The 14,214-nt window shown below is 48.5% G+C and overlaps 1 protein-coding gene and 1 long non-coding RNA gene across 2 annotated transcripts in view; one reads left to right on the top strand and one right to left on the bottom strand.

The window, feature by feature from the left end:
• The window catches only part of LOC146769219 (uncharacterized), a 290,732-nt gene extending 283,757 nt beyond the window's left edge, over positions 1-6,975 (bottom strand). Inside the window, exons 1-4 of the mRNA XM_085640527.1 lie at positions 6,888-6,975; positions 3,510-3,597; positions 3,338-3,415; positions 2,930-3,024 (exon numbers count right to left, since the gene is read on the bottom strand). Coding sequence (XP_085496653.1) covers positions 2,930-2,948 — 19 coding nt within the window. The 5' untranslated portion in view covers positions 2,949-3,024; positions 3,338-3,415; positions 3,510-3,597; positions 6,888-6,975. The remainder of the gene's footprint in view (positions 1-2,929; positions 3,025-3,337; positions 3,416-3,509; positions 3,598-6,887) is intronic.
• Positions 6,976-8,390: 1,415 nt separating this feature from the next.
• LOC146769218 (uncharacterized) lies at positions 8,391-9,053 on the top strand. Its single transcript, XR_014976361.1, has 3 exons — positions 8,391-8,478; positions 8,573-8,650; positions 8,964-9,053. It is a non-coding gene; the product is annotated as an uncharacterized LOC146769218 (long non-coding RNA).
• The last annotated feature ends 5,161 nt before the right edge of the window (positions 9,054-14,214 follow it).

Here is a 14,214-nt window from a genome sequence, read left to right as displayed (position 1 = left end):
AGCTGCTCTAGAGCCAGAGAACCAGGTCAGAAGAGATGCTTCAGAGCTAGAGAAACAGGTCAGCAGAGCTGCTTTAGAGAGAGAGAACCAGATCAGCAGGCATGCTTTAGAGGGAGAGAACCAGATCAGCAGAGCTGCTTTAGAGCCAGAGAACCAGGTCAGCAGAGCCGTTGTAGAGCCAGAGAACCAGGGCGGCAGAGCCGTTGTAGAGCCAGAAAACCAGGTAAGCAGAGCTGCTTTAGAGCCAGGGAACCATGTCAGCAGAGATGCTATAGAGGGAGAAAACCAGGTCAGCTGAGCCGCTTTAGTGCCAGAGAACCAGGTCAGCAGAGCTGCTTTAGAGCCATAGAACCAGGTCAGCAGAGCTGCTCTAGAGCCTAAGAACCGGGTCAGCAGAGCTGCTCTAGAGGGAGAGAACCAGGTCAGCAGAGCTTCTTTAGAGCCAGAGAACCATGTCAGCATAGCTGCTTTAGAGCCAGAGAATGAGGTCAGCAGAGCTGCTTTAGAGGTAGAGAACCAGGTCAGCAGAGCTGCTGTTGAGCCAGAGAAACCAGGTCAGCAGAGCTGCGCTAGAGGGAGAGAACCAGGTCAGCAGAGCTGCTTTAGAGCCAGAGAACCAAGTCAGCAGAGCTGCTTTAGAACCAGAGAACGAGGTCAGCAAAGCGGTTGTAGAGAAAGAAAACCAGATGAGGAAACCTGTTTTAGAGCCAGAGAAACAGGTCAGCAGAGCTGCTTTAGAGCCAGAGAACCAGGTCAGCAGAGCTGGTCTAGAGCCAGAGAAACAGGTCAGCAAAGCCGTTGTAGAGAAAGAGAATCAGATGAGCAAAGCTGTTTTAGAACCAGAGAAACAGGTCAGCAGAGCTGCTCTAGAGCCTAAGAACCAGGTCAGCAGAGCTGCTTTAGAGCCAAATAACCAGATCAGCAGACCTGCTTTAGAGCCAGAGAACCAGGTCAGCAGAGCTGCTGTAGAGCCAGAGAACCAGGTCAGCAGAGCTGCTCTTGAGCCTAAGAACCAGGTCAGCAGAGCTGCTTTAGAGCCAGAGAACCAGATCAGCAGACCTGCTTTAGAGCCAGAGAACCAGGTCATCAGAGCTGCTGTAGAGCCAGAGAACCAGGTCAGCAGAGCTGCTCTTGAGCCTAAGAACCAGATCAGCAGACCTGCTTTAGAGCCATAGAACCAGGTCAGCAGAGCTGCTTTAGAGCCAGAGAACAGGGTCAGCAGAGCCGTTGTACAGCCAGAGAACCAGGTCAGCAGAGCTGCTCCAGAGCCTAAGAACCAGGTCAGCAGAGCTGCTCTAGAGCCAGAGAACCAGGTCAGCAGAGCTGCCTAAGGGCTAGAGAAACAGGTCAGCAGAGCTACTTTAGAGGGAGAGAACCAGATCAGCATAGCTGCTTTAGAGGGAGAGAACCAGATCTGCAGAGCTGCTTTAGAGCCAGAGAACCAGGTCAGTGGAGTCTTTGTAGAGCCAGAGAACCAGGTCAGCAGAGCCGTTGTTTAGCCAGAAAACCAGGTAAGCAGAGCTGCTCTAGAGCCTCAGAACCAGGTCAGCAGGGCTGCTTTAGAGCCAGGGAACCAGGTCAGCAGAGTTGTTATAGAGGGAGAAAACCAGGTCAGCTGAGCTGCTTTAGCGCCAGAGAAGCAGGTCAGCAGAGCTGCTTTAGAGCCATAGAACCAGGTCAGCAGAGCTGCTCTAGAGGCTAAGAACCAGGTCAGCAGAGCTGCTCTAGAGGGAGAGAACCAGATTAGCAGAGCTGCATTAGAGCCAGAGAACCAGGTAAGCAGAGCTGCTTTAGAGCCAGAGAACGAGGTCAGCAGAGCTGCTTTAGAGGCAGAGAACCAGGTCAGTAGAGCTGCTGTCGAGCCAGAGAAACCAGGTCAGCAGAGCTGCTTTAGAGGGAGAGAACCAGGTCAGCAGAGCTGCTTTAGAGCCAGAGAACCAGGTCAGCAGAGCTGCTTTAGAAACAGAGAACCAGTGCAGCAGAGCTGCTTTAGATCCAGAGAAACAGGTCAGCAGAGCGACTATAGAGCCAGAGAACAAGGTCAGCAGAGCCTCTTTAGATCTAGAGAACCAGGTCAGCAGAGCTGCTTTAGAGCCAGAGATCCAGGTCAGCAGAGCTACTCTAGAGCCTAAGAAACAGGTCAGCAGAGCTGCTCTAGAGGCAGAGAACCGGGTCAGCCAAGCCTCTCTAGAGCCAGAGAACCAGGTCAGCAGAGCTGCTCTAGAGCCTAAGAACCAGGTCAGCAGAGCTGCTCTAGAGCCTGAGAACCGGGTCAGCAGAGCTGCTCTAGAGCCAGGTAACTGTGTCAGCAGAGCTGCTGTAGAGCCAGAGAAGCAGGTCAGCAGAGCTGCTTTAGAGCCAGAGAACCAGGTGAGCAGAGCTGTATTAGAGCCATAGAAGTGACAGAAAACCAGGTCTGCAGAGCCATTGTAGAGCCAGAGACCCAGGTCAGCAGAGCTGCTATAGAGCCAGAGAAACCAGGTCAGCAGAGCCGCTGTAGAGCCAGAGACCCAGGTCAGCAGAGCTGCTCTAGAGCCAAAGATCCAGGTCAGCAGACCGGTTGTAGAGCCAGAGAACCAGATCAGCAAAGCTGCACTAGAGGCAGAGAACCAGGTCAGCAGAGCCGTTGTAGAGCCAGAGAACCAGGTCAGCAGAGCAAATGTAGAGCCAGAGAACCAGGTCAGCAAAGCCGTTGTAGAGCCAGAGAACCAGATCAGCAAAACTAGACAGTTATAGGATAAAGCAGCAGGGTTATAAGTGAGTGCACAGCCTGGACTTGTCACTAAGCAGTAGTGAGAGTATTGCCCACCTCAAATGGCCAGCTGCTTGGATGACCATAAATATAACATATGTACACAAGTATGAGAGGCAACACAAAACCAAAATTATTGTATGGTTTCAAAGTGAAAACTGAATGCTGAGTCCTCACAGCGGTTGAGTATTTTCATATGTTCTTTATTCCAAAATTCGGTGCAACCAAATCCGCAGCCAACGCGTTTCGCCCAAGCATGGGCTTCTTCAAGGCTGTTTAGAGATCATACAAATGCAATATTTGTAAAATTTCATAAATGTATAAAGAGTGGCTGCACAAACACAAATAGTGTGATGAAGAAACGTCAAAGAGTGCAGGAAAAGGAAAGGACTGTGAGAAACAAAGGAAGAGCATGAGGCGGCACAGCGCGTAAAAAACACAAGTTACTAAAAAGCAACCACTGTGCCTAACGAACGGAGTTAGAGAAAGATAAGTGAGTAGCCCCAGGTCCAAAGAGTTGGACTAAGAGAATGTTACGTCCAGAAATAGAAAAGCTAGGTTAAAAAGCATGGAGAAGTCGCTTACCAAGGTTAATAGAACGTAAGCACACGTCAAAAAATTCACATAATAGTGTGACGAAAACAGCTGGACCCAGTATTGTGTCTGTAAAATTAAGACAGCACAATAAATAGTGCATCAAGAGTCAAACAATAATTGGAAATGATCATGGCGTAGGAACACAGTAGTGTCAACTCACCTTACTAGGTGATTAACCAGTGAGTATTGTAAGTCCGTTTGGTGTGTAACTTCAAAGGTGTACAATGCGAGGCTCTGACTAATCAGATCTGTTAGAAAAAACAAAAGCAACGCAACGTTACGTAAATGTTGACATATGTCCCGTGTCCAGCCACATATGAGAATATTAACACGGATATCAATTATAAGAAACAGCTGTTCTACAGGCAAAACCACCAGTTCAGTAAGCCGCTTCCACGTAACCTCAAAATGTATAAATAAGCTTCCATACCACGTTGTAGGAGAGTAGGGTCTGCTATCCTATGGTCACCCCAAATTTTTGCTTTTTGCTTCACTGGTTTTTGACATATTGAGGCTGTGGGCCTGCTAATCAGACCCCCAGCCTGCTGTTCTCTCTAACTAAATTGACACTATGCACCCTAGGTGCATAACCAATTGGAAGTGGATCACCCTGTGAGCCCCTGTACCAGTGTACACTAGGTACCCAGGGCATTGGTGTATCTAAGGCCTGCCAGGGGCTGAAGCATGTATTATGCCACCCCTGGCTTGGCCTAACAAATTTGACACAACTGGCTGATCACTCAGCTGGGGTAAGTTGGTGTAACCACCTCTTACTTAGGTATAGTATACCTATACCTAACCTTAAAATGGAACACATGGTAACCTATAAGTCACTCCTATGGCAGGCCTTGACAATCCTGAAGGCAGAGTGCTTGGTTCCATGTGAGATGGTGCTCTGGCATGAGCTGAGCCTGTCTGCAGTGGTCGGAACAACTTCCTTCTACCGTTTCCAGATATCGTCATACCATATACTCTTAAGTGCATTATGAACCTCGCGGTTAAATGCTATCTTTGGTTTGGCTTTATCAAAACATGTCGAGTAAGGTGTCATACGAATTGGAATACTAACCCCTCGCCAATTCTGGCGACGGGGTTAGCATTCCACCCTTCTAGAGGACACGACATGTACAGTACCTGAAACCCGGGTAAAATCAGACATAGCCTCAGCTCCACAAAATGAATGCTGCCACCACAGACACAAGTCTGCCCTCCTGCTGCTGGGAGTCCTTCCAGCTTGGGAGGTGTGGACAAAGGGTTTCCTGCCAGGGGAGGTGCGAGCACCACCCCAGACAGGATTTTGTGTATTGGTCAGGTTGGGCTTGAAAGAAACCAGACATGCCTGAGGCTCACAAGGAGCCTCGGTGCATATGCCAGTTCAATCCGGTCCTGGGGCACACCAGCCCCGGACCTGGGGCGAGCTGGACAAAGGATTGGGGGTGTAACCACCCCCCTTCCTGGTCCCACCCTTAGGGAGGGACCTAGCAGGTAGTCCGGCCCCTAGAATCCGCTTAAAGGTAGGAGCTGTGTCCTAAGACTTCAGACATCCTGGAATCAACTTAACCACAAGAAGACAGGAACTTCGACGCTCTGCTGCACAGAGGACTGAAGGAAAATCTCCCCTATGGTCAGGGAGTGACCATCTTGCTAGCGCAAGCACCAACCAGCTATTGAACGTCTGCTTTGCCGCCACCTCCAGCCGGAGCCCGAGCCCAGAGCCCGACAAGACCTGGACCTCCAGACCTCTCACCGCCCGATCCACAGTCCCTGCAAAGAAGGAACCCTTGGAGGCACCGAGACACGTGGAGCCAGCCATCTTGAAAGACCGACGACAAGCTGCAAGCGCAGCGACAGAGGCTCCCTCCAAGTTGTGCTTTGGGTCCTGAGAAGCCCAACCACCGAGCAGCATCTGCACCAAAGGTGAGCCCTCCAGCATCTCCACGATCTGCGTGGGGCCCCTCTGCACTTTGCATCTCAACGCGCCTGCCCGGTCCCTGGCCCGTTGGCTAGTGGCCATTTTGGCGACCTATTTGAAAATCAACAATGCTGGTCTGATTGCTCCAGACTGGCCCTAGCTGCCCCTCAAAAGAGCAGCCCCTCTGACCTTGCTGGTCAGAACAATCAGCTTTCTTGAACTTCCACGACTCCTGCCTTTGCCAAGGCTTGTTTGCTTCTTTCGAGTCGCCGACACCGCCAACAGCGAGAGCCTGCGTGGGACAGCTCGTGACCCAACTTCTGGATGTCGTCGACCTTCAGGGACCACGTGGCTGCGGAGACAAGCTACACCTAACCACCTGTTTGCACCCGACATCGCCTGGTACCTACCTGGTGCCACGCCGGTCACTGGCAAGTGACTGTGAACACTGTCCCCTCTGCTTTCAGGTCTTCTACAACTCCGATCCACCCTTGGATCCAACGCAGCTCTTCTGGACCGACCGCCTGCCGCATCTTTGTCATCAGGCTCCATTGAATCGATAGAAGAAACCCGACCCACTTCGAGACCTATGCACCCGCTTCCTGTAGGTGAGGTAAAGCTGGCACTCCGGTGCCCAAGTGTAGAGAATCATCTCTAGTGTCTGTGTTTCGAATCTTAAGATCGTAGTCCACCCAGAAGACCCTTTCTGCAGTAACTTTCTAACTTTTACGCACCCATTGAAAACCTATGGGAGCACGCGTGTGACTTTCCTCACTGCACGCGCAATCCGTGGACCTCCTGGTCACTAACTGAAGTTAGCTCCTTGTAGGCCCAGCGATTCTAGAGGCCCTAGGCCTTTTCCCTTTCCTGTTTGTGGTACTTATACCACTATTTTAGTATATGGTTTGAGTGGCCACCAGGGCCCATCCATATAAAGTGCAACTTCTGTATATTATAACGTTGTCTTGTTTAACGATTTGTGCTCCTGTGCTCATAAAGAGTCTAGGGGATACTTTGAGAAATAAATACATATATATTTTGAATATATATCTGTGTGGTGTCCTTTTATTGGTATAAAGGGGGGTTACATTTGGTAAAACAGCCTGCTTAACACGCTTTAACGAGTTTAGCCTCAAAGACTGCTTAGCCTACGCTACCACTAGGGCAGCTAGTCCGAAAAGGTTGACTTACAACCACACCATAAGGGTTGCTTGGCATGGTACAAGGTGGTCACTTTAACTAGTGAACATCATATACCAGGCCAACTTCTCACACACGTGAACCACAGTAACAGAAAACGGCCATGAAAATCACGGAAACCTTCAGGTTTCGTAAAGTGAAGTCCCAACCGGTTGGATTCCTACAAGGCAATTGCTGACCCGTGTATTGTCAGAGTTACACATCCGCCTATTTACAGTCATACACGGAAACCTCAGGCAAGGAAAAAGGCACCTAAAAACACTGGCTACCAAGTATGTTCGCATTGATCTAAAATGCTGCAGAGTATCCCTAGCCTGGGAAAAGACAAAAACTACCAGCCATTCGTTACCACAAAAAGACAAAGGTGACTCTGCCCATGAGAGCATCCAAAGTCCGACCTGCTCGTGTCCCCCATCAAACACTTACTTTGTGAAACTCAATGTGTAGAATTCAGCCGAAGTCCGAGGCGCCATGAATCCCGTCGTGCTGAAACGGTTACCTTGGCAATGGCAACGCCCATGCATTTATACTAACGCGCCAAACAGGTAATGTCCGGTGTGCGACGGTGACGAGTGCTAGAAGACTAGAGCGCGTCACTGACTGAAATCCTCCATATTGGAGTAGTTCCGGTAGGTCGTATAAGTCATCTGACTAACGTGTTCAATGTGTTGAGATGGTTACCTAGGCAATGGCAACGCCCATAAAATACAACTAACGCGCCAAGCAGGTTAAGTCCAGTATGTGATAGTGACGGATGCTGGAGTATTAGAGCGCGTCACAGACTGGAATCCTCCATAATGTAGTAGTTCCGGTTTGTCGTGTAAGTAATCTAAAAACCGTGTTTGATGTGAGCGGACACAGTGACGCACAGACATATGGAGGTAACGGGTGACAAGGTAAACAACAAGGTTGACTGTTGTCCAGTACCATGGACAGAATGGTCTTGCCGTGTCTACCCGCAATAAGCAAATTACGTATAGAAAACCTGAGTATGACGCACATGAGTATTGCCAGAAAATGGCAGTAAGTGCAACCTGTGTGTCTGATATATTCAGTACCACACGTCCGACCTCAAATCGAAGGTAGGTAGTGAAATGGCTGGAAAAACGGAAGCTATTTAACGTGGGGCGGTCCGCGCAAATGTAAAAAAAAGGTAAAAACACGAGGTAAGCGACTAAAGATCAGAATTAAAAAGGGCCATAAAAAGACCCATATTTATGCTGAACCATTCAGGAGTAGAGCATAAGCAGATCGTCTGTAGAGAGACTCGGACTCTATTCAAAGAGGGAAAGGATACGAACAAGTAGGTGTATTCGAATATCAAGTTTTGTGGCAATAGTATCCAGAAATGGGAGGAAAGGCAAGTCTAAAGTTAAAATTTTTTTATAGTTGCCCAGGAGAAATATAGTAAAGGAAGCTGTGGTTGACTAGTACTATTAGAGTCAAAAAGAGGGGTCATTGCAGTGAGAGAGACAACGACTGTAGGATGACAGGAACTCACTGTGAAGCATACTATTACAGCAATGTCATAGTAGTATAAACGTTCATGTTGCAGAAATAGGCTAGGTTACATTCCACCTGTCAACACCAGTAAGTTGTGACCACAAGGTAACAGTATTAGCAAACAGGTTGAAAGCATAGTAATGATACATCAACGACACACCCAATAAACATAAGTTGTACACTCTGAATAAAGAGAGTAGTGGAAAATGGAACATAGAGATAACGAAAATGTCCATACGTTATGTTTTAACATACACAATCTCATACATTGCATGAACGTACAAGCGGCTTACTGAACTGGCGGTTTTGCCTGTAGAACAGCTGTTTCTTATAATTGATATCCGTGTTAATATTCTCATCTGTGGCTGGACACCGGGACATGTCAACATTTACGCAACTTTGCGTTGCTTTTGTTTTTTCTAACAGATCTGATTAGTCAGAGCCTCGCATTGTACACCTTTGAAGTTACACACCAAACGGACTTACAATACTCACTGGTTAATCACCTAGTAAGGTGAGTTGACACTACTGTGTTCCTACGCCATGATCATTTCCAATTATTTTTTGACTCTTGATGCACTATTTATTGTGCTGTCTTAATTTTACAGACACAATACTGGGTCCAGCTGTTTTCGTCACACTATTATGTGAATTTTTTGACGTGTGCTTACGTTCTATTAACCTTGGTAAGCGACTTCTCCATGCTTTTTAACCTAGCTTTTCTATTTCTGGACGTAACATTCTCTTAGTCCAACTCTTTGGACCTGGGGCTACTCACTTATCTTTCTCTAACTCCGTTCGTTAGGCACAGTGGTTGCTTTTTAGTAACTTGTGTTTTTTACGCGCTGTGCCGCCTCATGCTCTTCCTTTGTTTCTCACAGTCCTTTCCTTTTCCTGCACTCTTTGACGTTTCTTCATCACACTATTTGTGTTTGTGCAGCCACTCTTTATACATTTATGAAATTTTACAAATATTGCATTTGTATGATCTCTAAACAGCCTTGAAGAAGCCCATGCTTGGGCGAAACGCGTTGGCTGCGGATTTGGTTGCACCGAATTTTGGAATAAAGAACATATGAAAATACTCAACCGCTGTGTGGACTCAGCATTCAGTTTTCACTTTGAAACCATACAATACTTTTGGTTTTGTGTTGCCTCTCATACTTGTGTACATAGATCAGCAAAACTGTTTAAGAGCCAGAGAAACAGATCCGCAGAGCCATTGTAGAGCCAGAGAACCAGGTCAGCAGAGCTGCTGTAGAGCCAGAGAAACAGGTCACCAGAGCTGCTCTTGAGCCTAAGAACCAGGTCAGGAGAGCTGCTTTAGAACCATAGAACCAGGTCAGCAGAGCTGCTTTAGAGCCAGAGAACCAGGTCCGCAGAGCCGTTGTACAGCCAGACAACCAGGTCAGCAGAGCTGCTTTAGAGCCAGAGAACCAGGTCCGCAGAGCCGTTGTACAGCCAGAGAACCAGGTCAGCAGATCTGGTTTAGAGCCATAGAACCAGGTCAGCAGAGCTGCTTTAGAGCCAGCGAACCAGGTCAGCAGAGCCGTTATAGAGCCAGAGAACCAGGTCAGCAGAGCTGCTCTAGAGAAAGACAACCAGGTCTGCAGAGCTGCTTTAGAGCCAGAGAAACAGGCCAGCAGAGCTGCTTTAGAGGGAGTGAACCAGATCTGCAGAGCTGCTTTAGAGACAGAGAACCAGGTCAGCAGATCCATTGTAGAGCTAGAGAACCAGGTCAGCAGATCTGCTTTAGAGCCTAAGAACCAGGTCAGCAGAACTGCTCTTGATCCAGAGAACCAGGACAGGAGAGCTGCATTAGAGTCAGAGAACCAGGTCAGCAGAGGTGCTATAGAGGGAGAGAACCAGGTCAGCAGAGGTGCTTTAGCGCCAGAGAACCACGTCAGCAGAGCTGCTTTAGAGCCAGAGAATCAGGTCACCAGAGCTGCTTTAGAGCCAGAAAATCAGGTCAGCAGTGCTGCTTTAGAGCCAGAGAACCAGGTCAGCAGAGCTGCTCAAGAGCCTAAGAACCAGGTCAGCAGAGCTGCTCTAGAGCCAGAGAACCAGGTCAGCAGAGCTGCTTTAGAGCCAGAGAACCAGGTCAGCAGAGCTGATCTAGAGCCAGAAAACCAGGTCAGCAGAGCTCCTTAAGAGCCAGAGAACCAGGTCAGCAGAGCAGTTGTAGAGCCATAGAACCAGGTCAGCAGACCTGCTCTAGAACCTAAGAACCAGGTCAGCAGAGCTGCTCTCGAGCCAGAGAACCAGGTCGGGAGAGCTGCTTTAGAGCCAGAGAACCATGTCAGCAGAGGTGCTATAGAGGGAGAGAACCAGCTCAGTAGAGGCACTTTAGTGCCAGAGAACCACACCAGCATAGCTGCTTTAGAGCCAGAGAACCAGGTCAGCAGAGCTGCTCTAGAGCCTAAGAACCAGGCCAGCAGAGCAGCTCTAGAGGCATAGAACCTGGTCAGCAGAGCTGCTTTAGAGCCAGAGAACCAGGTCTGCAGAGCCGTTGTAGAGCCAGAGAACCAGGTCAGCAGAGCTGCTCTAGAGCCAGAAAACCAGGTCAGCAGAGCTGCTGTAGAGCCAGAGAAACCAGGTCAGCAGAGCAGCTCTAGAGCCTAAGAACCAGGTCAGCAGAGCTGCTCTAGAGCCAGAGAACCAGGTCACCAGAGCTGTTGTAGAGCCAGAAAACCAGGTCAGCAGAGCTGCTCTAGAGCCTGAGAACCAGGTCAGCAGAGCCGCTTTAGAGCCAGACAACCAAATCAGCAGAGCCGCTTTAGAGCCGGAGAACCAGGTCTGCAGAGCTGTTGTAGAGCCAGAGAACCAGGTCAGCAGAGCTGCTCTAGAGCCAGAAAACCAGGTCAGCAGAGCTGCTGTAGAGCCAGAGAAACCAGGTCAGCAGAGCAGCTCTAGAGCCTAAGAACCAGGTCAGCAGAGCTGCTCTAGAGCCAGAGAACCAGGTCACCAGAGCTGCTGTAGAGCCAGAGAAACCAGGTCAGCAGAACCGTTGCAAACACAGAGAATCAGATCAGCATAGCTGCTTTAGAACCAGAGAATGAGGTCAGCAGAGCTGCTTTAGATCCATAGAACCAGGTCAGCAAAGCTTCTTTAGAACCAGAGAACCAGTTCAGCAGAGCAGTTGTAGAGCCAGCGAACCAGGTCAGTAGAGCTGCTCTAGAGCCTAAGAACCAGGTGAGCAGAGCTGCTCTTGAGCCAGAGAACCAGGTGAGCAGAGCTGCTCTAGAGCCAGAGAACCAGGTCAGCAGAGCTGCTCTAGAGCCAGAGAACCAGGACAGCAGAGCTGCTTTAGAGCCAGAGAAACAGGACAGCAGAGCTGCTTTAGAGGGAGTGAACCAGATCAGCAGAGTTGCTTTAGAGCCAGAGAAACAGGACAGCAGAGTTGCTTTAGAGGGAGTGAACCAGGTCAGCAGAGCTGCTCTAGAGGGTGAGAACCAGGTCAGCAGAGCTGACAGAACCTGAACCGCAGCCCGCATTTGCCTCGCCACGCAGCAGACCCTACCTGGTTCCTGGCTCAGGGGCAGAGATTTTCTCACCTTTAGAACTGGCGCTGGTAGCCACCCTCGCCGCCTCCCGTTGCTCTGAGGCCGCAGTAGAGGAGGACTACAGCCCCCATCAGCCATCCACAGACCCGCCCACATCCGGCGGAAAGCGCGCCCGGAGGCGCTACTTGAATCCAGGCTCCCCCCGCGTCGCGGGACGCGCGCGGGCGGCGCCGGGCTGAGCCCGGGCAGAGGGCGGGCCGTCTGTGGCCGTCTGTGGTCGAGCGAGGTCGGGACGGGCCACACCATTGTCTTCTGTACCACTGAGCTACCTTATTGGGACTGCCATAAAACAGGTACTGTTATTGAGGAACACTTTCACTTTTGGGGAAACCACCTCCAGATTTATCTGCAGATAGCCGCCGCTTATGGATGCAATGTCCAAAGCAAGGAGTTCTACAACGACTAATACTATGGACAACTATTTGGTCCAAATTGTCAGTAAAATTAATAATGATAGGAGGACTTCATTGGGGCTATCATGTTCTCCTAGCTCTCCACCACTGATTCCTTTGTCTGGCGTATCGTTGGTTTCTCCTTTACAGCCAACAAGTAGTATGTCCCTAGACTTAATGAGTGTAGATAGTGACATACCTGATTCCTGCCCGCCCTTAGCCTCTAAGTCGCCTCTAGAAACTGTATTAGATATAGATGAGTCGGCTTCAGAAGCTGACTCGCAGTCGCCTGCTCTTCCCTTGAGAAGTAGGTTAGTTAGAGCATGCAGAAAGTCCCAGTTTAAAAGTAATGGGACTCGCACAGGGAGGAAAAGGGTCACTATTGTGAATAAAAGTATTAGCAAAGAAGATTCATCAGGGTCAGTCTCCAAAATAAATCCAGACACCGAGCTCTCCGAAAAGATTAGAGACATGATAGATACTAAAATAGGAGATATTATAACCCCCTTGGTAGCCAAAATCGACCATCTTACGGCAGAGATAGCTAGATTAAACGCCATAATAAATAGACCTGTGGATGAAGTCGCTAGAACTATACCTATATCCCCAAATATACGAATCCTAAATGGGGTACCTCCGAATGGAGGGCAAAGAAAAATAGGAAATGTACAAGCGAACATCCCAATTCAGTCACCTGGAATTAACAAAAATCTCCCGATGGCAAATATAGATACACCCAAGGCACCAACAGCAAATAATCAATTTCAATGTATTTCCCAGGCAGAACCTCTTACATTGGTACTTGCTAATGTCCCTGCCTTGACTACTGACACATCGGAAACTACATCTTCCTTGATCAGCAAATCCTTGTATTGGCTGGTGAATAATATGAAGATGTCTCCTTGGGGTAAGCAGAAACTAGCCAGGGAAATAATTATGGCCAGAAGGGTCCAATGGCTAGGGCATCACCCGAAAAAATTTAAAGGGGATTGTGTGGTATTAAATTTTTCCAATCCTGACGTCCTCCCAGATATTTTGGCCAACATAAATCCCCCGCAACAAAGACAAGGTGTTATCATTCCGTTAACCCTTAAATATTTTTATCATATGAGAAATCGAGTCATCCATAAAGGCGTATCAAGATCAGGGTGGACACTGTCTCCAAGTAAAGGGGGTAGGAGCGTTTCCACCAGCAATTGGAATATTAGCCTGGAGAATAGGTTTGAGGTGTTGTCGGGCTTAAACGATTGCGATTGACTCAAAGATAGATCTAATGTGGTGAAAATGGATATGGGGTTGGCCGTAATTGTGGCAGACCCCATTCCTTCTGCTAGTATTAGAGCTACTGAGACATCAGGGAACCATCAAAGAACTTGCAATGCTGTCATGGACCCATTGGGGTCTAAGTCCTCAAATAATCTTGGTGGGATGTGTTTAGCATTTAACTCATTGGAAAGTGCTTCACCAGCTGACCTAAGTATCATTATTGATTGTCTGGGTAAGAAATCAGGCGAGATACAGGATTCACAGAATAATAATCGACCTGATTCCCTAGTATTTGATTCATTGATAAATGCCGCATCAGATAACTTAAGTCCCGCTAGTGATTGCCAGGACATGGAAATTGGTGAGACTATAGGACCATTGATTAAACATCCTCTCGTATCTGATTCAGGACTGGCTATCCTATCCTGGAATATTGCAGGTATAAATAACAAGTTGCATTCCGGCGTATGGAGTAGTTTTGTGGATCAATTTGATATTATTTTATTCCAAGAATCTTGGTCTGTGGCCCCAGTCTTTCGCCCTGGATTCCTTAACTTTTGTATACCTGCCACTAAAAAAGCTAAAGGCCGACCACTTGGTGGCTTGATAATATGGGTACGACAGTCACTATGTTGTAAAATCACTCAACCTAATCTCCCATCGTTAGATGTTATGTCTTTAATTTTAAACTGGCCTAACAACAACAGTATGGCTATCTTTAATATTTACGCTCGAGGGATGGTTGGGGGTACTTCGTCAGAGGTGATAAGTGTCTTGGATCACCAGCTTGCAGTGCTTCCCCATGAGATGATAAAAATTGTAGGAGGAGATTTTAATACAACCTTTGAGCCTCTTGGTCCGGAGGACCGATTCCTTGCTATTGAAGAGGACAACAGGTGGGGTATTCCCCAGTTGGACCTTCCCCCAGTCAAGAAATGGTCCGCTGCAGCCATCCAACTCAAAGCCCTTTGTTTAGAAAGAGGGCTTAGAGCCGCTAATGGGCGCACTAAATCAGATCAGCAGGGTGCA

The sequence above is a fragment of the Triturus cristatus genome, unplaced genomic scaffold, assembly GCF_964204655.1.
Source record: "Triturus cristatus unplaced genomic scaffold, aTriCri1.1 SCAFFOLD_199, whole genome shotgun sequence".
Classification (NCBI taxonomy): Eukaryota; Metazoa; Chordata; class Amphibia; order Caudata; family Salamandridae; genus Triturus; species Triturus cristatus.
The sequence above is the reverse complement of the archived record's forward strand: the minus strand, read 5'-3'. Positions and strand labels throughout refer to the sequence as shown.